The sequence below is a fragment of the Hyperolius riggenbachi genome, chromosome 7, assembly GCF_040937935.1.
Source record: "Hyperolius riggenbachi isolate aHypRig1 chromosome 7, aHypRig1.pri, whole genome shotgun sequence".
Taxonomy (NCBI): Eukaryota; Metazoa; Chordata; class Amphibia; order Anura; family Hyperoliidae; genus Hyperolius; species Hyperolius riggenbachi.
This window is the reverse complement of record NC_090652.1, coordinates 4501984-4527436: the sequence shown is the minus strand read 5'-3', so window position 1 is coordinate 4527436 and position 25453 is coordinate 4501984. Positions and strand designations below refer to the sequence as shown.

The window sequence follows — 25453 nt, the reverse complement described above, 5'->3', positions numbered from 1 at the left end:
ATACCATGGCCCCTTATAACGTGGCCTTCCACAGGAGCAGACAGATGGCCCCAACTCTTCCTGTGACACCTTACAACATGGCCCCTTAAAACGTGGCCTTCCTGTCTTGGCGTCCTGCTGTTATGTGGTCCTGTATTTAATTCTTCCATATGGTGGTTTGTCCTGGCTTAATATATGACCAGATGAGGATTATTATCATATCCTGTTCAGATTTTCATTATGAATATAAAGGCCTGAAGAAGGGCCGCTGACCCGAAACAAATTGATGCTGTTGCCTTTTTCGACTAAAAATTAATGATATGCAATATACCACGTGATATGTTCTCTTGACGGATAGCTATATGGATTGAATATTTTGTATACAGTATTTGGCACTTTTTTTGGAATATTAAAAGAAAAAGCTTAATTGAATTTTTTTGGTTTGCGGTCTCTTACTGGATATATTCCTGATTACATTGTGGTTCACCTACCAGGAATATGTGATTTTTGGTCCTCCCAAAGACTACATTACTTCCACAGGAGCGGACAGACTGCCTCAACCCTTCCTGTGACCCCTTATAATGTGGCCCCATATAATATGGCCTTCCACAGGAGCGGACAGACTGCCTCAACCCTTCCTGTGACCCCTTATAATGTGGCCCCATATAATATGGCCTTCCACAGGAGCGGACAGACTGCCTCAACCCTTCCTGTGACCCCTTATAATGTGGCCCCATATAATACGGCCTTCCACAGGAGCAGAGTGACCACAGAAGCTATTAATGTCTCTCCATTTGCTTTTCCATTTTCCATGAACCTTCCAGTGACCAGGTCTCCCCCTCCCTAGTATAAAGACACAGCCTCGCACAGTAGGATCTCAAATCCGGCATGCTTGTATTATTCCACGGCATTAGAAAAAGTGACATCGCTATATAATTGAGGTTACAAACTGTTTTAATCATCCATTATATATATCACAGACTGTGGATAGGCCTATGGAAATCTATCTAATCTGGCCTATGGGAATGTAGCATCACAAGGGGTGCAGACCTACCTTCCTGGTGTATTTGTAGGACTGCTCAGCCTCCAGCTGTCTTCCAGTCTAGAAAATACATCAATAATTAGACAAGACAACATTTACCATACATTGCGCTTTTCTCCTGGTGGACTCAAAACGCTTGGGCTGCAGCCACAAGGGGCGTCCTCAGTAAGCAGTAGCAATGTTAGGAAGTCTAGCCCAAGGACTCCTTATTGAGGAGGTGATGACTTACTAAACAGGAAGAGCCGAGATTGTAACCCAGCTTTTCCAGCTGCCAGTCATGACCTCAGCCAGCATTTCCAACCCTGCTCTGCTAGCCCCCAGTTCTGACCTCAGCCCGTAATCTTAACCCTGCTCTGCTAGCCCCCAGTTCTGACTTCAGTTTGTGACTTTCATCCTGCTTTGCTACCAGCTTTGATATCGACCTGTAAGCTTGACCCTGCTCTGCTAGCAACCAGTTCTGACCGCAGCCTGTAATCTTAACCCAGCTCTTCTAGCAACCAGTTCTGACTACAGTTTGTAACTTAGACACTGTTCTGCAAGCCGCCAGTTCTTACTTTGGCCTGCTACCTACCTACTTGACTTTAGTCTGACTTCGACCCTGGTTTGTTACCCGCCAGTCCTCACATTGGCCTGTAACCTTGACCCTGCTCTACTAGTTGCCAGCCTGGACCACCATTTGGGACCTCCACCCTGCTCTGCCAGTTCTGACCCCAGCCTGTGATCTCGACTCTGCTACGCTTGGCATGAACTTTAATCCCGGCCTTCTCTTCTGCCTTGTTTTATCTATGCTGCAGGGTACGATGGAGTAACTCTGGGAATCAGAGACCTGGTAGTACTTGCAGCAAAGTAGGCCATTAGGGGTAGTAGCCCATGGACTTTTGTGGGATGTTTTTACGAGACCAGTGACTACTTAGACTCTGTGGCCTACGTAAGCTTACATCTGCCACCTGCGCCAAGATCAAGAGGCCCTGCCACAACTAACTCCACTTCCAAGTGAGGCCCCTTCCTTGACCAACTTCTCCCCTCCTCCAGTAGCTGACCCATCGATTGCAGCTGTATAAGCCCATTTGCATCTCTGTATTCCACTCTTCTCTGTGGGATTTTTCATTTTTAGCCCACCAAAGGCATTTGCAATCAGTCAGTCCTGCACTCACAGAACTGTACCTGCAGCCTAGTCTCCTGTGGCTTGTAGCTACACCTCAGTCCTGCACTCACAGAACTGTACCTGCAGCCTGGTCTCCTGTGGCTTGTAGCTACACCTCAGTCCTGCACTCACAGAGCTGTACCTGCACCCTGGTCTCCTGTGGCTTGTAGCTACACCTCAGTCCTGCACTCACAGAGCTGTACCTGCAGCCTGGCCTCCTGTGGCTTGTAGCTACACCTCAGTCCTGCACTCACAGAACTGTACCTGCAGCCCGGTCTCCTGTGGCTTGTAGCTACACCTCAGTCCTGCACTCACAGAACTGTACCTGCAGCCTGGTCTCCTGTGGCTTGTAGCTACACCTCAGTCCTGCACTCACAGAGCTGTACCTGCACCCTGGTCTCCTGTGGCTTGTAGCTACACCTCAGTCCTGCACTCACAGAGCTATACCTGCAGCCTGGTCTCCTGTGGCTTGTAGCTACACCTCAGTCCTGCACTCACAGAGCTATACCTGCAGCCTGGTCTCCTGTGGCTTGTAGCTACACCTCAGTCCTGCACTCACAGAGCTGTACCTTCAGCCTGGTCTCCTGTGGCTTGTAGCTACACCTCAGTCCTGCACTCACAGAACTGTACCTGCAGCCTGGTCTCCTGTGGCTTGTAGCTACACCTCAGTCCTGCACTCACAGAGCTGTACCTGCACCCTGGTCTCCTGTGGCTTGTAGCTACACCTCTGTCCTGCACTCACAGAGCTGTACCTGCAGCCTGGTCTCCTGTGGCTTGTAGCTACACCTCAGTCCTGCACTCACAGAGCTGTACCTGCACCCTGGTCTCCTGTGGCTTGTAGCTACACCTCAGTCCTGCACTCACAGAGCTGTACCTGCAGCCTGGCCTCCTGTGGCTTGTAGCTACACCTCAGTCCTGCACTCACAGAACTGTACCTGCAGCCCGGTCTCCTGTGGCTTGTAGCTACACCTCAGTCCTGCACTCACAGAACTGTACCTGCAGCCTGGTCTCCTGTGGCTTGTAGCTACACCTCAGTCCTGCACTCACAGAGCTGTACCTGCACCCTGGTCTCCTGTGGCTTGTAGCTACACCTCAGTCCTGCACTCACAGAGCTATACCTGCAGCCTGGTCTCCTGTGGCTTGTAGCTACACCTCAGTCCTGCACTCACAGAGCTATACCTGCAGCCTGGTCTCCTGTGGCTTGTAGCTACACCTCAGTCCTGCACTCACAGAGCTGTACCTTCAGCCTGGTCTCCTGTGGCTTGTAGCTACACCTCAGTCCTGCACTCACAGAACTGTACCTGAAGCCTGGTCTCCTGTGGCTTGTAGCTACACCTCAGTCCTGCACTCACAGAGCTGTACCTGCACCCTGGTCTCCTGTGGCTTGTAGCTACACCTCTGTCCTGCACTCACAGAGCTGTACCTGCAGCCTGGTCTCCTGTGGCTTGTAGCTACACCTCAGTCCTGCACTCACAGAGCTGTACCAGCAGCCCGGTCTCCTGTGGCTTGTAGCTACACTTCTGATTTATGCACAGGACTTTCAGCAAGTGTTCACACAGACATTACGCGTCTCCCTTCCCTGAGCATTTATATCACTCACCTTTAAACACACAAGAGCCAGGTAGCCCCACACCTCGGGGTTACTGTTATTTAAAGCATTAGCTTCTGACAGAGCCTCCTCAGCCTCCTGCATCTCCTCCAGCTGTGGGTGACAGAAGCAGAATCTTCATTAAAGCAAAAGTGTTCCTCCCAGACAACACACTGAATATACCATCCCTTATCTCATTAGTGCAGCTCCTGCTCTGATGTAAATAGCTAATGACTTATTTTCTGGCCAGTGCCAATTTACACTACACTGAGAGTGAATGAATTTTATCTTGTACAAACAAAAGCAGAGGAACAGATTTTAACCGTAAAACAAACAAAAGTAATGATCTTTCCAACGTTTCAGCTCTAAAACCTTATCAGCAGTGTTTCCTCAGCCTGACAAAGGTGTTTTGCCATCTATTTACTTTTCTGGACAGTCCAAGTCCTGTGCACTGCCCTCCCCGTGAAGGGAAACACGGGTAAGATAACACACCCTGATTTGTGCGCATGTACAAAGATTCAGGTTCTGATCGGCAGAATGTAGAACAAGGTTCCAAATTTGAATATGCCGAAGGCATCCACACTGGCACTGGATAGTATAATATCGATATAATATTACTGATATTGTTATTTCAGGAGGATCAGCTTGCGCCAAACTCATTTCCGCACACACTAAAGTACGCCTCACTCTCTAGGTCTGCCGCCCTCTGTCTGCCTGCCATTTTTGTCAGCCAATAAGGACTAAGACTGTCAAGTCTCTCAGATATCACCACAGATCGGGAATCGAGTATTTTCTCAGTAAAATGGTCACATGATTTGCTGGCAGTGTGTCCTGGCGTGCGTTATGGTTACTGTATACTACAGACGGTTACCCGGTAACATGCAATGCCCACTCCTAGCCAGGTCAGGCAGGTAGGTGACTTCTTACAAGCCAGTAGGTAGGTGTTCTTGGCCTTTTCATACTGCAAAATAGATACAAAGATGAATCACTTTAAATAGGAATTGCAATAAGTCCAGTGTGTTTGCAGAGCTCTGTGATGTGTGCAGGTTTGTGGGGTGAACAGTCACGTAGGCCATTATTCAATTAATGGCTCCAGGATGTTTTAAACTATCACTCGCCCCTGCCACTGCTGTGCACGTGCACCCGCCCGCCGCTTGCACCCGTTGGGACACGGAGATCTGTGATTGGTGAAAGGAAACACGTGTTCCCCGAACCAATCGCAGTGCCTGGAATGAATGGACATGACCCCGATCAGAGGCCATGTCCATTCATAGTAAAGGAAGTAGAGAAGTAAGAAGGGATGATTTGCATATTCAGCAGTGATGGATTGTGGGAGGCATCATATGCTCACTTCAACCCGAATAATCGCAAACTCCCTTCTGTTTTAAGAAGGCAAATTTCCGTTTTGTGTGAAAATAGCAAAGTCTTTTCTGTTTGTGGATATCATGAATACAGAAGGTCATTTCAAGCCAAAGCAAACTGTATGCAGATTTTAGGCAAGTTCACACAGCGTGAAATTAGACTAATCAAAGTCATCTGCAGCATTTCACCGGTCCGCTCCTGCAATGCCTAAAATACCTTCTCTGATCATAAGTGACTTTTGAAATTGTCTGTTATCATGTAGTAAAAGCTTGCATCCTCACATGGGTCACATCAGAACATAGTGAGGATTGATGAAAGGATAGATACTTAGCAGCTGTGTTGACTTACCTCTCCCTCCTGGAGGTAGATGGACCCCAGACGGAGGTAGATAGGGTGCATCTCAGAAGCGTCATTCACCAGGTTCAGCGTATGCTCGTAACACTCCTGTGCCTCCCCCTTCCGGCCGCTCAGGTAGCGCAGGTGTCCGGTCAGCGCCCACACATCGGGGTTCTGCGGAACATGGATGAATTTATAGTTATAGAATTATGGCTGCCCCCTCTGATCACACATCTCTATCAGTCTATCGGTCTGATGTACAAAAAGCTGATCATTTTATCGTGCGCATGCAGCGAGCGCCAATGTTACCGGTCCTAAAGCCAGGAGAGCTCCGCCCATTCTTCCATTACTGGCCTTACTGTTACAGGTGCTCGGAATGGGTCAATTACAGTTACGCAAAATGTCACGGAATTTGTCGCAATTACGCATTGCCTAATTACGATTACATTAAGTACAGCAAACTACACTTGTGATTCGCCTCTAATTAATCAATTACGAGTAATTTACAGTCAATGTGTAAAAATATTCTCATCTTTTCACTAGTGTGCGATGCATGCGTGGCAATTAGTTAAATATTCAACGCGAAAAAATGCGTTCACATGAGAAAAAAAAGGTTGCGCTCATCAGTCAGTATACTGCACGTGTGCAGATAATATTCAATGCGAAAAATCCCTTCGTATGTGCAATAACGTTTGCGTCCGACATTACACATAAATTACGCTGATATGCGTAATTACGGTTAGCGAGGACGTTTCCATGCAAAAAATTTTATGCATAATCTGCCCATTTAGGATTACGATGTGGAATTGAGGATTAAGATGCGTAATTATGCATAGGCGTAATTTCTGCCTGCCACTACTTACTGTAACTGTGTCTTACTCTGAGAAAAGCAGAAGACCTACCTGGTGGTCTATCTGGGACGCCTCCTGCAGATTCTCGTTGGCCGCATCGAAGTCTCTCCGCAGTAGGTTCACCTGTGCGCACATCACGTGGTACTGACAGCTGGGCCCGCCGTCCGGGGACAGGAGATCGTGGGCCAGGGCTCTCTGGACAAACTGCAGCAACCAAAATCACAATCTCGTCAGACACAATACAATCAATTATTTATTTATTCAAGTATTTATATAGCACCAACATATTACACAGCGCTGTACAGAGTTTATTGCCTTGTCACTAACTGTCCTTCTGAGGGGCTCACAATCTAGTCCCTACTCCCTACCATAGTCATAAGTCTATGAATGTATCGTGTAGTGAATGTATCATAGTCTAGGGCCAATTTAGGGGAAGACAATTAACTTATCTGTATGTTTTTGGGATGTGGGCAGGGCCAGCGCTACCATAGAGACAAAGAGGGCAATTACCCCAGGGCCCCAGAGCCTGTAGGGGCCCCCAATGTGCCCCCCCCACACTGTTGCTCCCTGGGGCCTTCCAGATTCTTTAGAGTCTCACCTGTGTTGGCTGGCAAGTGAGATGCTATCTAAAATAAAAATCCATATCCACTTACCTGGGGCTTCCTCCAGCCCGTGGCAGGCAGGAGGTGCCCTCGCCACCGCTCCGCAGGCTCCCGGTGGTCTCCGGTGGCCGACCCGACCTGGTCAGGCCGGCTTCCAAGTCGGGCTCTTCTGCGCTCCAACGACGGGCTCTTCTGCGTTCCACGCGGGCGTGCTGACGTCATCGGACGTCCTCCGGGCTGTACTGCGCAGGCGCAGTAATTCTGCGCCTGCGCAGTACAGCCCAGAGGACGTCCGATGACGTCAGCGCGCCCCCGTGAGTCGCAGATTGGAGCGCAGAAGAGCCCAACCTGGCAGTCGGGCCTGGCCAGGTCGGGTCGGCCACCGGAGACCACCGGGAGCCTGTGGAGCGGCGGCGAGGGCACCTCCTGCCTGCCACGGGCTGGAGAAAGCCCCAGGTAAGTGGATATGATTTTTATTTTTTTTTACCACTCCCTGAACCTTCCCTTTAGGTTTGAAGGTGATTGGGAGGGAGGGTCAGCAGCCGACTCTGGGGCAAAGGAGGGAAATTTGGCTGCAATAAAGGGCCCCAATGCCGTTTTTTGCTCAGGGGTGTCTGTTTGGGGGCCCCCAGGCTAATTATGCCCTGGGCCCCGTTTTGGCTAGAACTGGCCCTGGATGTGGGAGGAAACTGGAGTGCCCGAAGAAAACCAACGCAGACACGGGAAGAACATACAAACTCCATGCAGATGTTGACCTGGCTGGGATTCGAACTGGGGACCCAGCGCTGCAAGGTGAGAGCGCGAACCACTACTAATGTTTTTACAATCTACTAAACTGTCGTTGAACCATCCCCTTTAGAATCTTGCACAGTTGATTTGGGACATCAACAAGGTTTATTTTCTGCCACTCTGATTACTCGGCCAATTCTTAGCTGAAAATTGTACTGTTAGTGGTCACCTTGAAGATGGCCACACACCATACAATTTGTTATATTTATTTTCAACTCCCATTTGAAAAATCTGACTAATGTATCATATTCCCGTGTTCAGTTTTGCTACAATTGGGATCTATCCTACACCATTCAATTTTTCATAAAATTTGATCAGAAAAATAAGCCAATAACGATCGATCTACATTGATAAAAGTAAGAAATGTAATCAGATTTCTTGCTCAAATAAAAAAAAAAAACCTTCAGATTTTTTTTTTTTTTTGTATAGCTGATCATTTTTATCAAATTGCTATAAAATCGACTCTTTCCTGAATTTTTTCTGGAAACCTTTAGGCTACTTACACAACAGGACGTTGCGTTTAGGGGACGTTATAGGGCACATAACGTGCCCCTAACGCAACGCCTGGTGGTGTTGGATGTGGACGTCTGACTGAGACGCGTTGTGCAGCTCACTCTGGCGTCCGTGATGCGTACTCTTGGACGCATGCGGCATCACGTGATCCCGCCCGGCCAATCGCCGCATAGGCTTACTGCACTTCCCGTAACCCGGCGTCTTCCTCCGTCTGTCTGCTGTTGCCGCCATTGTCTATTTCCAAGTTGGGCTTCCTGTGACCGCGCTCGCCGGTGCAGCGAACAAATGTCAGGAACGTCCTCACGCTGGCATGTGGGCATACGTTATACTGGTCCAAGGCGAGTGTGGTCACAAGAAGCCCAATAGGACATATTGCGCATGCGCAGTATGTCCAGGTCAAAGGGCGCCGACCCGGAAATAGACAATGGCGGCAATAGCAGACAAACGGAGGAAGACGCCAGGTCTCTGGAGGTGCAGTAAGCCTATGCGCACCCCCCCCCCCCCCCCACACACACACACACACAGGGCGTCATTTTTAAATTTAAATTAGGGCTACGATATCCTTTGAAGAGACTCTGTACTTTAAAAAAAAAAAGAACTTTGGGGGATACTTACCTCAGGAGGGGGAATCCTCTGGATCCTAACAAGGCTTCCCCCATCCTCCTCCGTCCCTCCGTTGCAGCGCTGCAGGCCCTGATCCGCGGTGAGGTAAATATTTACCTAACACAATCCTGGGCAGGCGCAGTAGCTGCTCTTCATTCGTGTAAGGTGGAAATAGCCGAACCTGATTGTATCCGATCTACTGCACAGGCGCAAAGGACTCTCACCTGTGCAGTAGAGCGGATACTATCGGGTTCAGCTATTTCCGCCTTACCCAAACAGAAAGCCACTACTGCGCCTGCGCAGGATCGCGGTAGGTAAATATCTACCTTGCCGCGGTTCGGGGGCTGCAGCGCTGGATTGCAGGGATACCGGAGGACGGGGGAAGCCTTGTTAGGATCCAGAGGCTTCACCCTCCCGAGGCAAGTATCCCCCAGAGTGGTGTTTGTTCATTACAGTCAGGCATGCTCAGATGTACCAAAATTCGCTTCGGGTACATTCGAATTCGGGTCCGCACGACATTCGAATTCGCCTTCGACCACGAAATTCGGTTCGGATTCAGATTCGGTCTCAAAATTCGGTAAGAAATTAGTGTTCGCGAATTCGGATGTTTTTTTTTTAAAAAGGAAATCACATTGAAATAGGTGTAATTAAAAAAAAAAAAAAAGGGACATGTGGCACTGGCAGCAGGCAATGTATTGTGTGGACCCTGGCGGTGGGAGCACTGACAGCAGGAGGATAAATACAGCAGCAGGAGGAGGAGTGACGTGTGGCACTGGCAGCAGGCAATGAATTGTGTTGACCCTGGCGGTGGGATCACTGACAGCAAGAGGATAAATACAGCAGCAGTAGGAGGAGTGACATGTGGCAGCAGTAGGAGGAGTGACATGTGGCATTGGCAGCAGGCAATGTATTGTGTGGATCCTGGCGGTGGGACCACTGACAGCAGGAGGATAAATACAGCAGCAGTAGGAGGAGTGACATGTGGCACTGGCAGCAGGCAATGTATTGAGTGGACCCTGGCAGTGGGACCACTGACAGCAGGAGGATAAATACAGCAGCAGGAGGAGGAGTGACGTGTGGCACTGGCAGCAGGCAATGCATTCTGTGGACTCTGGTGGTGGGACCACTGACAGCAGGAGGATAAATACAGCAGCAGGAGGAGTGACATGTGGCACTGGCAGCAGGCAATGCATAGTGTGGACCCTGGCGGTGGGACCACTGACAGCAGGAGGATAAATACAGCAGCAGGAGGAGTGACATGTGGCACTGGCAGCAGGCAATGCATTGTGTGGACCAGCACAGCCACACAAGTACGTGGCTCCGCGAGATGGCCGCCGCCTTATATAGAGGAGGGGCAGGGCCGGCCCGCCCATGAGGCGGGGTGAGGCGGGTTCCTCAGGCGGCAGGAAGTGGAGGGGCGGCACCAGATGAAGTGGCTGGCTGTGATAGCGGTGAGGGCAGCCCGACCTCTCCCTCCCTCTCTCCCCGGGCCAGAGGCGTATGGACAGGGGTACAGGTATGGCTGGTGCTATAGGCGCCATGTCTGCACCCCAAAACAGGTGCACATTTGCTAAAAAGTCAAAGAAGAAGCTGCCAAGCATGTATCGTGTGCGGGTCTGCTAGGATAACTCCGCCCCCCCCTTGACGACTTCCTGTAGCAGTGTAAGCAGCATGACTTCTCGGCTGTCGGCTCGTCTTGTTACAGTACTTCTCCCTAGTCTAGTAGGTAGGCTGTGTGCTGGGCATTCCTTTTCTCCGTGCTCTCTGGTGTACGCTCTGTGTGTGCTATCTCTAGGCTGATCTCTGCGGCACATGCTGTGAAGAGGCTCTCTCTCTCTCTTCCTGACCCTCCTGTAATGCGATTCTTATCAGGGATGGCTGCTGACTGATAGCTGGTCTCTGCCCCGTGTGCTCACTCTGCTCTGGCTCTGCAAAAGTTTTTTCCGTCAGTGTTCTGTCTCTGACTCTCTGTGCATCCAGTCCAGCTATTGCTAGTGAATTTTGCTAGTTCAGCTCTAAATCACTAGTGCATTATTTGCAATTGTATGTATTTTTTCCATGTAATTGCAAATACTGCACTAGTGAGTCACAGCTGCACTAGCAATAGCTGGACTGGATGTTGGTCTTCATGTACTAACCCTGCACTGCTTCCTATAATAATAGTACTGTATACTGAGATATATATATATATATAATAGCTTCCCCCTTGGCTGCACTGATCCAGCTTGGGACCCTCTCACATTATTCAACTAGACCTTGTCGTGTATATGTTCTCGCACTACCATATCCGTATACCTGTGTACACACTGCACAGGTACAACCCACTCCTGCACAGTAGCATGGAGATGTTGTGCACAGAAAATAAAACTGTGCACGAATGGCTTTGTGCTACTGCGCAGGCTTGGGCTGTACTAGCACAGACAGGAGTGTAGCTGCAAGAACCTATTCCACAAGCTCTAGCCGAATATGTTTGAAATGTTCCAGGCTGGATCAGTGCTGCTGAGGAGGATGGGGGAAGCCTGTGGATTAGCCTCTGTAACCCCCCTACCCCCCAACCTAACCTTGCCACCTCTGCTCTGAGTTTTACTTCAAAGCAGCAGGTTGCCGCCTATGTTCTTGCATCTGTTTGCTGTGAAAATAGTGTGTGTATGTTTGGGGGGTTGTATCTCTTTGTCAGGGGGTGTCTGCTGGTAGTGGGCCTTAGGAGGTAAAAAATACAAATGCGGCCGGCACCTGTTGCCATTTCACCACTCTCTCCAGCCAGACCGGGGGAACTCTGATTGTGTGAAGTGGGTGAGGTACGATACTGTTATTCAGGAGGTTCTGAAGGGGGAGGGGCGCAATATCAGTGTTTGCCATGGGCACTATTTTACCTAGATACGCCCCTGCCCCGGGCCGCCCTCCATGCTCCCCCCTCGGACTGCAGGCAGCAGAGTTAGCGCGCAGGGAAGCGCTGCTGTACACAGCTGTTACTCACCTCCCTGGATCCGATCGCCGCTCCCGCCCTGCTGGTCTCCTCTCTGCCTAGCCGGCTGATACACACGCTGCTGCTTCCTGTGTAAACAGGACGCAGCGTGTGTAATGTATCAGCGGCTACATTGCAGAGAGGAGACCAGCAGGGCGGGAGCGGCGATCGGATCCAGGGAGGTGAGTAACAGCTGTGTACAGCAGCGCTTCCCTGCGCGCTAACTCTGCTGCCTGCAGTCCGAGGGGGGAGCATGGAGGGCGGCCCGGGGAGAGGGAGGGAGAGGTCGGGCTGCCCTCCCCGCGGCTCCGGCTCCCCCCTCCGCCATTATGAGGGGGCACCTACCTACTTAACCTATACTGGGCAAGCTACCTATCTATCCTATACTGGGGGCACCTACCTAATCTAACCTGTTTTGGGGGCAGCTATCTATCCTATACCGGGGGGAACCTACCTAATCTAACCTGTACTGGGGGCAGCTACCTATCTATCCTATACTGGGGGGCACCTACCTAATCTAACCTATACTGGGGGCCAGCTACCTATCTATCCTATACTGGGGGGCAGCTACCTATCTAACCTATACTGGGGGGCAGCTACCTATCTAACCTATACTGGGGGGCAGCTACCTATCTAACCTATACTGGGGGGCAGCTACCTATCTAACCTATACTGGGGGGCAGCTACCTATCTAACCTGTACTGGGGGCAGCTACCTATCTAACCTATACTGGGGGGCAGCTACCTATCTAACCTATGCTGGGGGCAGCTACCTATCTATCCTATACTGGGGGCCAGCTACCTATCTATCCTATACTGGGGGGCAGCTACCTATCTAACCTATACTGGGGGGCAGCTACCTATCTAACCTGTACTGGGGGTAGCTACCTATCTAACCTATACTGGGGGGCAGCTACCTATCTAACCTATACTGGGGGGCAGCTACCTATCTAACCTATGCTGGGGGCAGCTACCTATCTATCCTATACTGGGGGGCAGCTACCTATCTAACCTATACTGGGGGGCAGCTACCTATCTAACCTACACTGGGGGGCAGCTACCTATCTAACCTATCCTGGGGGCAGCTACCTATCTATCCTATACTGGGGGGCACCTACCTAATCTAACCTGTACTGGGGGCAGCTACCTATCTATCCTGTACTGGGGGGCACCTACCTAATCTAACCTGTACTGGGGGGCAGCTACCTATCTATCCTATACTGGGGGGCAGCTACCTATCTATCCTATACTGGGGGGCACCTACCTAATCTAACCTGTACTGGGGGCAGCTACCTATCTATCCTGTACTGGGGGGCACCTACCTAATCTAACCTGTACTGGGGGGCAGCTACCTATCTAACCTATACTGGGGGGCAGCTACCTATCTAACCTATACTGGGGGCAGCTACCTATCTATCCTATACTGGGGGGCACCTACCTAATCTAACCTGTACTGGGGGCAGCTAGCTATCTATCCTATACTGGGGGGCACCTACCTAATCTAACCTGTACTGGGGGGCAGATACCTATCTAACCTATACTGGGGGGCAGCTACCTATCTAACCTATACTGGGGGGCAGCTACCTATCTATCCTATACTGGGGGGCACCTACCTAATCTAACCTATACTGTGGGCAGCTACCTATCTATCCTATACTGGGGGGCACCTACCTAATCTAACCTGTACTGGGGGGCAGCTACCTATCTAACCTATACTGGGGGGCAGCTACCTATCTAACCTATACTGGGGGGCAGCTACCTATCTAACCTACACTGGGGGGCAGCTACCTATCTAACCTATGCTGGGGGGCAGCTACCTGTCTAACCTATGCTGAGGGCAGCTACCTATCTAATCTATACCGGGGGCACCTACCTAATCTAACCTGTACTGGGGGCACCTACCTAATCTAACCTATACTGAAGGGCAGCGACCTAATCTAACCTATACTGGGGGGAATCTACCTATCTAACCTATACTGGGGGCACTTATCTAACCTGTATTGGGGGCACCTACCTACCTAGTTAGCCTATACAGGTGGCAACTATACTGGCTACCTATACTGGGGGCACCTACCTAACTAACCTATACTGGGGGTACCTACCTATCTAACCTATGCTGGGGGCAACTATACTGGCTACCTATATTGGAGGCACCTACCTAGCTAACCTGTACTGGGGGCACCTACTTATCTAACTTATACCGGGGGGGGGGCGCCTTTACGATCTTTGCCTCAGGCAGCAGAAAGTCCAGGACCGGCCCTGAGGAGGGGATTGGTTGCTAGGGTTGCCAGGTCCTCGGCTGGAGGACTTCTGATTGGCCCAATGATGTCAACCCCGAATCCCGAAGCCGAAACTGAACCCACAGCTCCATCCGGCCAAATTCGAGTGCGCACATTCGGGAGACTTCGCATTCGGATTCGGCATGGATCGCATTATTCGGATTCGGGTTCGCATTCAGCAAACCTGAAAAACAGCCCGAATTTTCGGGTAAACTTCGCATTTGGGGTCCTGCTGAGCACCCCTGCTTGCAGTATTTGAAGTATTAATTCAAAGTATAGTCAATCAGAGTACCCTAAATTACTTAAGGTGTCTATTGCAATTTCTTTGAGTTTATATTACAACGTATTACAAAGGCAAGGAGAAAGGTCAGCACTGCTCTTGTGGCTTGTTTATTGGCAAACTTTCATGTGCATGTTCACAATGTGTAAATACACCATAACAAACATAGCCCTTCCGGCAAAATGCACATAGCGGTCCTGAAGGGGAGGGTGAATAGCGGGGGATGCAGGACACTGCAGCCTGACGGCCGTTTTGCTTCAGCGGTTCTACTCTTGTAGCCTCTGATGAAACGCTGACCGCGCGAAACGGCTATCAGGCTTCAGTGCCCAGCACCCACCGCTATTCACCCGCCCTTCTGGACCGGCAAGTGCATTCCACCTAAAGGACTAATTTGTTGTGGTGTAATTACACATTGTGAACAAGCACATGAAAGTTACAGGAGGCTGTACTGCCCTCCTGCCATGATTGGGGGTACCCTGTAGACAGACAGATACCCCTTGGGTTGTGCTGGCCTCTCACCTGTGTGGCGTTTACTTCATACAAGAACTTAGCCGCTTCCATGAAGACGCTGCCAACAGTAACCGGAGGATCATCATGGCCGACGCTGGCTCCACCCCCTGCAAAAGCAGCGCCTGATTAATTACTAATATTATCGATTTATAAAGCGCCAACATATTTCATGGCACTGTAATGAGTAAGAAACAAACATGTGGTACATAATTATACACACAACTGATAGGCATAGTAGTTACAGTGACAAATGTAACACGATGAACAAAATGTATAGCAACTTCCAAGACACAAAGGGTGAGAGAGTTCTGCCCTTGTGAGCTTAAAGGATACCGAGGTGACATGATGAGATAGACATGGGTATGTACAGTGCCTAGCACACAAATAACTAGGCTGTGTTCCTTTTTTTCTTTCTCTGCCTGAAAGAGTTAAATACCAGGTATGTAATATCAGGTTTCAGATGTCAGAACAAATGCTGGATGCCTGCTCCAGACTTCCTGTCATCTGTCTTTATAAACCAGCTATGGAGAGATCTCAGCGTACATGGTGGTCCACCCATAGCCAGAGATGTGAGCTCCGCCAGCTGTAGTGACAGATTGACCGGATGGCAGAAGCTGCCGGTCGCAGGACGGATCGCTCACCTCTCAGAGTACTGGCTTCCCACCATGGGCCATGGTTGCCTGGCCAGAGCTGGAGATGTGAGCTCTGCCAGCTGTAGTGACAGATTGACCGGATGACAAAAGCTGCCGGTTGCAGGACAGACCGCTCACCTCTCTGAGTCCTGGCTTTGCTTTTAGAGACGGAGGAAGATGGGGATTTGGGTGCGCTGCTTCCCGCTTTATCCTCTGGGAGGTGACTGGTTTGTGATTGGTTTTCTAAGGCCGACTGACCTCTGGGGGACGCCACTGTGTTCCCATCAGCTAATCTGGCTCCGCCTTTACAACCTGCCCAGGTAACAAAAGAAAAATCATTACAAGGTGCTGAAGGGTTTACACCACGATATGGAAAGCAGGCCAAGGACCTCGATAACAGTGGCTGGATAGTTAAAGAGAACCAGAGATGAAGCACCCTCTTGTATTTTACCTTATAAATCAGTGGGAACATGACAGTAAACACCTAATCTGCCCTTTGTTTCATTGTTCTCTGTGTAATCTGACTGTTATTACCTCTGATAAGAATCCCCGACTGAACAGTCAGGCTGCTCAGTCTAGCTTTGCTACAGAAAGATTATAGCTAAGTCTGTCTTCTGTGGTGTTATTTCAAGCCCAAGCCTGCCCCCTTGTGGCTTTGCTATAATGACTCAGCAATAATCATTCCCAGCAAAGCCAGATTTAATTGCTCAGTCTGGGATTCTTGTGACTGCTGCTAACAGACACTTTTAGCAGTGAGGATGAAACAGAAAGCATGGTAAGTGTTTTCTCTAATGTTCTTACTGATATATATGGTAAAATGCACAAGGGTGCTTCGTCTCTGGTTCCCTTTAATAGTTAAAGTGAACCTGAATCGAAGCGGGGAAAAAGTATCACTTACAGTACCTGGGGCTTCTACCAGCCCTCTGCAGCCGCCCTGTGCCCACCCCCGTCCTCAAGGATCCTCTACTGCGGATTAGTTTCGTTTTCCCTGACCTGGCCAGTCCATGTGCACTGCGCCTGCGCGGCACTGGATCCACACTTCCTCGTTCACGCTCCCCTCGACTGGAGTGCCCTGCGCATGTGCAGTAGGAGAAAATGGCAGTGCCCATCGACTGGCCAGGCCTGGGAAAATAAAACTGAGCTGTGGCGGGGGAACAGAGGATCGTTGAGTACCAGTGCAGGCACAGGGCAGCTGCAGGGGGATGGTAGAAGCCCCAGGTAAGTCAAACACTCTTTCCCCCCTTCAGTTTAGGTACACTTTAAGGGCTCCACCCCTGACACAGTAGACCTGTGGTCAAATATCAGATCTTCCTGTTCAGTGAGCAGCACTTGAGCAAGTCTCCTTAACACTGCTACTGCCTATAGAGCGCCCCCTAGTGGCTGCAGCTCTGGTCTAACACTGCTACTGCCTATAGAGTGACTCCTAGTGGTAGCAGCTCTGGTCTAACACTGCTACTGTCTATAGAGTGACTCCTAGTGGTAGCAGCTCTGGTCTAACACTGCTACTGCCTATACAGCGCCCCCTAGTGGCTGCAGCTCTGGCCTAACACTGCTACTGCCTATAGAGCGCCCCTAGTGGCTGCAGCTCTGGCTTAACACTGCTACTGCCTATAGAGTGACCCCTAGTGGTAGCAGCTCTGGCCTAACACTGCTACTAACTATAGAGCGCCCCTAGTGGCTGCAACTCTGGCCTAAAACTGCTACTGCCTATAGAGCGCCCCCTAGTGGCTGCAACTCTGGCCTAACACCGCTACTGCCTATAGAGCGCCCCCTAGTGGCTGCAGCTCTGGCCTAACACTGCTACTGCCTATAGAGCGCCCCCTAGTGGCTGCAGCTCTGGCCTAACACTGCTACTGCCTATAGAGCTCCCCCTAGTGGCTGCAACTCTGGCCTAACACTGCTACTGCCTGTAGAGCAACCCCTAGTGGCTGCAGCTCTGGCCTAACACTGCTCCTGCCTATAGAGTGCCCCTTAGTGGCTGCAGCTCTGGCCTAACACTGCTAATGCCTATAGAGCGCTCCCTAGTGGCTGCCGCTCTGGCCTAACACTGCTACTGCCTGTAGAGCAACCCCTAGTGGCTGCAGCTCTGGCCTAACACTGCTAATGCCTATAGAGCGCTCCCTAGTGGCTGCAGCTCTGGCCTAACACTGCTACTGCCTATAGAACGCCCCATAGTGGCTGCAGCTCTGGCCTAACACTGCTACTGCCTATAGAGCTCCCCCTAGTGGCTCCACCTCTGGCCTAACAGCGCTACTGCCTATAGAGCACCTCCTAGTGGCTGCAGCTCTGACCTAACACTGCTACTGCCTATAGAGAGCCCCCTAGTGGCTGCAGCTCTAGCCTAACACTGCTACTGCCTGTAGAGCAACCCCTAGTGGCTGCAGCTCTGGCCTAACACTGATACTGCCTATAAAGCGCCCCCTAGTGGCTGCAGCACTGGCCTAACACTGCTACTGCCTATAGAGTGCCCCCTAGTGGCTGCAGCTCCGGCCTAACACTGCTACTGCCTATAAAGCGCCCTCTAGTAGCTGCAGCTCTGGCCTAACACTGCTACTGCCTATAGAGAGCCCCCTAGTGGCTGCAGCTCTGACCTAACACTGCTACTGCCTATAGAGCGCCCCCTAGTGGCTGCAGCTCTGGCCTAACACTGCTACTGCCTATAGAGTGACTCCTAGTGGTAGCAGCTCTGGCCTAACACTGCTACTGCCTATAGAGCTCCCCCTAGTGGCTGCAGTTCTGGCCTAACACTGCTACTGCCTATAGCGAACCCCTAGTGGCTGCAGCTCTGGCCTAACACTGCTACTGCCTATAGAGTGCCCCCTAGTGGTTGCAGCTGTGGCCTAACACTGCTACTGCCTATAGAGCGCCCCCTAGTGGCTGCAGTTCTGGCCTAACACTGCTACTGCCTATAGAGCGCCCCTAGTGGCTGCAGCTCTGGCCTAACACTGCTACTACCTATAGAGCTCCCCCTAGTGGCTGCAGCTCTGGCCTAACACTGCTACTACCTATAGAGTGCCCCCTAGTGGTTGCAGCTGTGGCCTAACACTGCTACTGCCTATAGAGCGCCTCCTAGTGGCTGCATTGTACATGAGGCCGGTTCCTCTTACCTCGGTCACTCCCCTCTCCGGCGGCACTCCTCCCGCTGTCTGGCACTCTGGCCTCAGCCACCGATCGCTCCAGGGACAGCTCTGCCTGGTGCAGCTTCCCAGCCTCGGAGAACGCCATTTCCATTCGGATATCATTCCCCTGGATCTCATAGAACAGCCCTGCGAGAGACACACAGCACAATATTCAGTGTAGCCAGGCAGTGCTTATGTGCTGCAGAGTCAGGCGTAACTGTGGAGAGTCAGGATATACTGCACAGAGTCAGGTGTAACTGCACAGAGTCAGGTGTAACTGTGGAGAGTCAGATGTAACTGTGGAGAGTCAGGCGTAACTGTGGAGAGTCAGGATATACTGCACAGAGTCAGGTGTAACTGTGGAGAGTCAGGTGTAACTGTGGAGAGTCAGGATATACTGCACAGAGTCAGGTGTAACTGTGGAGAGTCAGGTGTACCTGTGGAGAGTCAGATGTAACTGTGGAGAGTCAGGCGTAACTGTGGAGAGTCAGGATATACTGCACAGAGTCAGGTGTAACTGTGGAGAGTCAGGTGTAACTGTGGAGAGTCAGGATATACTGCACAGAGTCAGGTGTAACTGTGGAGAGTCAGGTGTACCTGTGGAGAGTCAGGTGTAACTGTGGATAGTCAGGTGTAACTGTGGAGAGTCAGGTGTAACTGTGGAGAGTCAGGATATACTGCACAGAGTCAGGTGTAACTGTGGAGAGTCAGATGTACCTGTGGAGAGTCAGGTGTAACTGTGGAGAGTCAGGATATACTGCACAGAGTCAGGTTTAACTGTGGAGAGTCAGCTGTAACTGTGGAGAGTCAAGTGTAACTGTGGAGAGTCAGGTGTAACTGTGGAGAGTCAGGTGTAACTGTGGAGAGTCAGGAGTAACTGTGGAGAGTCAGGATATACTGCACAGAGTCAGGTGTAACTGTGGAGAGTCAGGTGTAACTGTGGAGAGTCAGGTGTAACTGTGGAGAGTCAGGAGTAACTGTGGAGAGTCAGGCGTAACTGTGGAGAGTCAGGTGTAACTGTGGAGAGTCAGGAGTAACTGTGGAGAGTCAGGTGTAACTGTGGAGAGTCAGGAGTAACTGTGGAGAGTCAGGATATACTGCACAGAGTCAGGCATAACTGGAAAGAGTCACATGACTTTTGAAAGACCAGCAGGGGAAGTACATACCTAGCATAGTCCAGGCCAAGGCGCTGCTTGGATGGACACAGGTGGCATCTTCGAAGAACACCTCAGCATTGCTGTTATTTTCCAGCAGGACCGCCGCTATGCCGCACAGAAGCAAGCTACACACACAAGGACTATTAGTACCCAATTCATATGCCGTCCAGCGTTCTATTAAATGCACATAAAATGCTGCCGGGACCCGGCCCCAGGACCCAGCCGTCACCGCTCATTTCCGGAGTCTCTCACCTGTGCAGGTGCTGCCGGTTCAGGAGCAAGGCCTCATGGAAACATTCCTGGGCTTTAACGTGGTCTCCAATCAACAGTTTAAAACTGCCATAATCCAGCCAGTGGTCGACACGGCGACGGTCTCGAGCTAACCGCTGCAGAGGAGTCAGGAGGACAGGGAGGTTACAACTGTTCAGTATAATGCAGGGGCATATTGGCCAATAACTGGAGTGGTAAAATGAGTTTGAGCCATCTAGAACAGACTGCAGGACAACTGGATGGAGAAGGCAAGCTTCTAATGCTGGATACACGCCATGCGTTTCCGCGTTCGATGCGTCCGTCGATACGCATCGATTTGATTATTTCCGACATGTACGATTCAAGCTTCGATGGATCGTTAGGTCGATTTGCCATACTTTACATAGCAATCGACCTAAAAATCATCGAAATGCGTTCGGAAATGCTCGGAAATAATCGAATCGATGCGTATCAACGGACGCATTCGACGCGGAAATGCATGGTGTGTAGATGAAGGTATTGGGTGACCTTGATACATTTTGAAATAAAAAAAAAAAAAATTAGTGAGTTCCTGGGGCCCCAGGCTGGCTTGTGCACCATTATTGTTATTAATTTTATTGTAGATTCCCATGCAGTTTAGTTAGGAGGGGGGCAGATGAGAGGGTATATCCTGCACGCTGGTGCCCCCTGCTGGTCATATAGCCATTGTCTATATGCAACTGAAACCCTCTCCAACGACTGGCTGAATTTGCTCAGCTTCTGTTTAAATTAATTACTGCAGACTAGGTGTAACGTGTGTGTGCACTTCTTGATTGGCTTACAAGCAGCCTGCAGGCTTTATATAAGCAGCAGAGAACTGTTTGGGAAGTGAGTATCTCCTGTGTGTTTGGTAAGTCTTGATACATTTTGAAATAATACCTTTTGAACTTCTATCACTTGTCAATCAGTGAGCGACAGCAAGTTTAAATAATCTAATTCAATGCCAAGCCGCTGCAGCTAAAGCTAATACATTTTTTGGGATGCATTAAAAAGGGAAATAAAAACTCGAGATGCTAGCATAATATTGCCCCTGTTTAACTCTCTAGTAAGGCCACATCTGGAATATGGAATTCAGTTCTGGGCACCACATTACAGGAAAGATATTGCAGTTTTAGAGCAGGTGCAGACAGAGACGAGCTACAAAATTGATACGTGGGATGGAAGGTCTCGCTTACCAAGAAAGGTTAGATAAACTGGGTTTATTTAGTCTGCAGAAAAGATGCCTTATGCCAGGTACAAACGATGCAATTTTCGGACAGTTTTACTGTCAGATCGATAATTTCCAACATGTCCGATCTGATTTCTGATCGATTTTTTGAAAGATTTGTCATAGAAGTGAATGGAGAAATTGATCAAAAAATTTAAAGGAAATCGGATCGGACATGTTGGAAATAATTAATCTGACAGTAAATCTACCACAAACTTGCATCATGAGCACCTAGCATTAGAAGGGATCTAATTAACATGTATAAATACATCAGAGGGCAATATAATAGCTTGGCGGATGAGCTTTTTGTCCCTAGGCCTTCTCAAAGGACTAGAGGACATGATCTGCGCATGGAGGAAAAACGTTTTAGCCATTTATTTAGAAAAGGGTTCTTTACAGTAAGAGTGATTAAGATGTGGAATGCATTGCCACAGGAAGTCGTTATGGCAAACTCTATACCTGCATTTAAAGGGGGCTTAGATGCTTTCCTTGCGTTGAAAGACATCCACGGCTAAAATTACTAGGTAATGCCTAATGATGTTGATCCAGGGATTTTATCTGATTGCCCTCTGGAGTCGGGAAGGAATTTTTTCCCTTTTAGGGCTAATTGGACAATGCCTTGTAAGGGTTTTTCGCCTTCCTTTGGATCAATATGAGATATGTGAGGGTGCAGTACAGTGTTAGTGTTATGCTAGTACCATCCTTTCTGGTTGAACTCAATGGATGAACCCAACTATGTAATTAACTGTAAAAGAAATGATGTAATGTGGATTTTGTCAGCCTCACGAAGGATATGCATAAATGAGCTGTAACTCTGTGGGGTTTAGACTCACCTCCTTGTAATACGTTTCAGCTAGCTGATATTCCTCGTTCATCTCGGCCTCCTTGGCGAATCTCCGTAGCTGTTCTGTGTCGGTCATTGGGTCGGGAGAAGGTTCTTCTCTGTCGTCAAACAGAGTCTGGTGGGCGGGAGATAGAGGGGGTGACAGGTAAGTTGGCATCAAAGTCACACATTAGTGGTAGGACCCCTTTCAACTCTGGAGGGACCTCAAAGTGGTGAAAGGGTTTAGTAGGGAATGTCTTTGCATGCAGATCATTTTTTGAAAGAAACATCCTCCAATAGCGCAACTGAATGCAAATGTATGCAAATAGTGCAAGTTGTTTTTATCATTACTAGAGTCCCAAGTATTATGTGTAGTTGAGAGTCTCCCTTTAATTTTGAGGCATTACTGGGATCTGTACTGCCCTTGCATAATTTGGTACTGCAGTTTGAATGCACATACTATGCCATTAGCTGATGGTCTTCTGCAGACCATTTATAAGGCAGGTGCTACAGAAGCCAGTTCTTACCTATTTTGTGTTTTTTGACTGATATCTTAAAGTTTTCAGTTCATTTCAGTTTTTCACAATGTTTAGTATGAACCCGGCCTAAATCAGTAACGAGGTATGAGATGAGGTCAGCACTAACCTGATCATATGACAATATACGAGTCACCGGCTAGACTGGCGTATTCTCATGTGATCGGGTTAGTTTTGACCTCATCTCAAATCTCGCTACTGATATAGGCCGGGTTCACACTTATCATTGCGAAAAACTGACCATTTCTTTGCATGATTATTGACGTTTTCATGTGCAAAATTTAGCTCAAGTTTTTCGCCACAGCGACTGAAATGCAACGAGAATTTACGTGATGTGTGGATCTCTGCTGCAAGAAGGACTTTTTGTCACGCATGCAAAGATGCAACATTTTAGCAGAAGTGCGATTCTTCATTGGCTTTCATTAAATGTGCGGAAAACGCATTTCTGTACATTCACAAAACGCGCTAATTTTAATAAATGTGAACGCTGCCTAATTCTGAGCTCAGCTTCTGCTAATCACATTCTCCCAAAACAACCGTCTCAAGCGCTGCGGTCACACTTACCCATCAGGAATAATAGATATTACTAGAGAAAACCCACATCCTGGAGGTCTCTAGAACACAATGGCTATCATTCATAAAGGTGCAGTCGGTAGTGCGGGAAAACACCGTTCTTCTCCACAACCGGTACTTAAAGAGAACCAGAGATGAAGCACCCTCTTGTATTTTACCTTATAAATCAGTGGGAACATGACAGTAAACACCTAATCTGCCCTTTGTTTCATTGTTCTCTGTGTAATCTGACTCTTATCACCTCTGATAAGAATCCCCGACTGAGAAGTCAGGCTGCTCCGTCTAGCTTTGCTACAGAAAGATTATAGCTGAGTCTGTCTTCTGTGGTGTTATTTCAAGCCCAAGCCTGCCCCCTTGTGGCTTTGCTATAATGACTCAGCAATAATCATTCCCAGCAAAGCCAGATTTAATTGCTCAGTCTGGGATTCTTGTGACTGCTGCTAACAGACACTTTTAGCAGTGAGGATGAAACAGAAAGCATGGTAAGTGTTTTCTCTAATGTTCTTACTGATATATATGGTAAAATGCACAAGGGTGCTTCGTCTCTGGTTCCCTTTAAGACTTCTGGGTGGTCATTCATAAAGAAGTTGCCTGTTGCGATAGAAGTGCGGAGGTTTTCTGGAGGAAGCTGGCGGTAGCGTGGCTGAAGACATGCAGAAACATAAAAGCTGCCCGATTCCCTCCGTGCGCTCCTCTGTCTGATGCTGCTTGGGAGGTCCGTCCCATTCATTTACATGTAATCCGCCCGCCTATCGCTACTGTCGAGCAAGCGGTATTTTCCTTCCGCATACCGCTAGCTCTAATCTTTATGAATGGACGTGTTTGTTACTTTTTCTAGATTAATCTAGAAAAACTCCGCACAAGGCGGAAATGTATCGCTCTGCTGGGGAATGTCAGCTTTTCATGCGGAAAGAGCCTTTACGAATGGGGATTATGCTGAGTGTTCGGTAAAGTCACCGGTATTAAGCATTTCCGCATGCGGAAATGCTTTATGAATGATAGCCAATGTCCATTTCTCCAGAATGGGAACATTTATTACGTCATGTCTGAACAAATGATAAAATTCAGTTCCCATAATGCACCTAGAGCTTCTCTGCTTCCTGTCTGGCCTGAACTTGTGGTTAGTGTGTCTTAGCGGAGGGTGAAGGGTCAGAGGTCGGTTGTTTTACCTTGTTCAACGCCAGGTGCATTTGGTCCACCAGGTAGACGTAAAGCTCGCTCAGGAAGGCCTGCAGCTGGTCTCGGTCCTCAAAAGCCGTGGTCTTCATATACTTCTCTCTTACTATCTTGACCACTGCATGCTGAACATGGAGAAACTGGTTATCTTAAAGCGGGATTTTCAGCCACAAAATCAAATTCCATTTACCCACTGCTCTGTGTTTATTATGTAGTCTACATCCTGACCCTGCATTGCAAGCACTCCAGTATAATCATAAACATTTCTGCTGTAATAAATCTTGGCTCTATTTTGCTACATTGCCGAGGTGAGAGAAGCTTTGTTATCTTCCCTCCCACATTCCTGCTTCTCACTGATTGGCTGAGGGCAGTTCAGTGTGACAGGCTGAGGCTGAGAAGGGAAATACACCTCATCCCTCCGCAGAAACAACTGAAATACGGTCTAAGCTGTGCTTTCATGTATTTACAAAGCACGCTAGGTATGACAGTGCAGTTTCTAGGAGAAAAAAAGAGTAAGGGCCCCTTTACACTTAAAGAGAAACTCCAACCTAGAATTGAACTTTATCCCAATCAGTAGCTGATACCCCCTTTTACATGATAAATATATTGCTTTTCACAAACAGACCATCAGGGGGCGCTGTATGACTGATTTTGTGCTGAAACCCCTCCCACAAGAAGCTCTGAGTACCGCGGTACTCTGGGCAAACTGCCACAATGTAACCAGGGCTGTGGAGTCGGTCCAAAAATCCACCGACTCCGACTCCTCAGTTTGGGATTCCACCGACTCCGACTCCTCTAATTTGCATATTACAATTTTGTTGATTAAAAGTATGTAACATGAAATTCGTCTCTTAACTGCCAACGCTTAGGAATTTTACAAGACAACTGAAGTGAGAAGGATATGTAGACTACTATATTTATTCCCTTTAGACTAAAACTAGTCCTTGGTAAGAGTACTTGTAAAAGGTACAAACCGGAACAAAGAACATCTATCAGGCCCTAGGCAATGTAAGTGTGGGTATATGTAAGAATGATGTGCAGGTACTCTGCAGGGGAATGAGGAGATTCTTCCTCTATTACACATTCTTCATGCACAATCT

The 25453-nt window shown here is 49.1% G+C and overlaps 1 protein-coding gene across 5 annotated transcripts in view; it reads right to left on the bottom strand.

Moving 5' to 3' along the window:
* Positions 1 to 25453, bottom strand: part of CFAP70 (cilia and flagella associated protein 70) — a 78063-nt gene that overhangs the window by 3789 nt on the left and 48821 nt on the right. For all 5 annotated transcript variants that reach the window (XM_068243503.1, XM_068243505.1, XM_068243506.1 and 2 more), the window contains exons 16-27: positions 24347 to 24478; positions 22079 to 22204; positions 20003 to 20136; positions 19760 to 19875; positions 18582 to 18740; positions 15613 to 15786; positions 14852 to 14949; positions 6354 to 6506; positions 5464 to 5625; positions 4625 to 4714; positions 3766 to 3867; positions 1034 to 1081 (exon numbers count right to left, since the gene is read on the bottom strand). In XM_068243503.1, the coding sequence (XP_068099604.1) occupies positions 1034 to 1081; positions 3766 to 3867; positions 4625 to 4714; positions 5464 to 5625; positions 6354 to 6506; positions 14852 to 14949; positions 15613 to 15786; positions 18582 to 18740; positions 19760 to 19875; positions 20003 to 20136; positions 22079 to 22204; positions 24347 to 24478 (1494 nt within the window). The remainder of the gene's footprint in view (positions 1 to 1033; positions 1082 to 3765; positions 3868 to 4624; positions 4715 to 5463; positions 5626 to 6353; positions 6507 to 14851; positions 14950 to 15612; positions 15787 to 18581; positions 18741 to 19759; positions 19876 to 20002; positions 20137 to 22078; positions 22205 to 24346; positions 24479 to 25453) is intronic.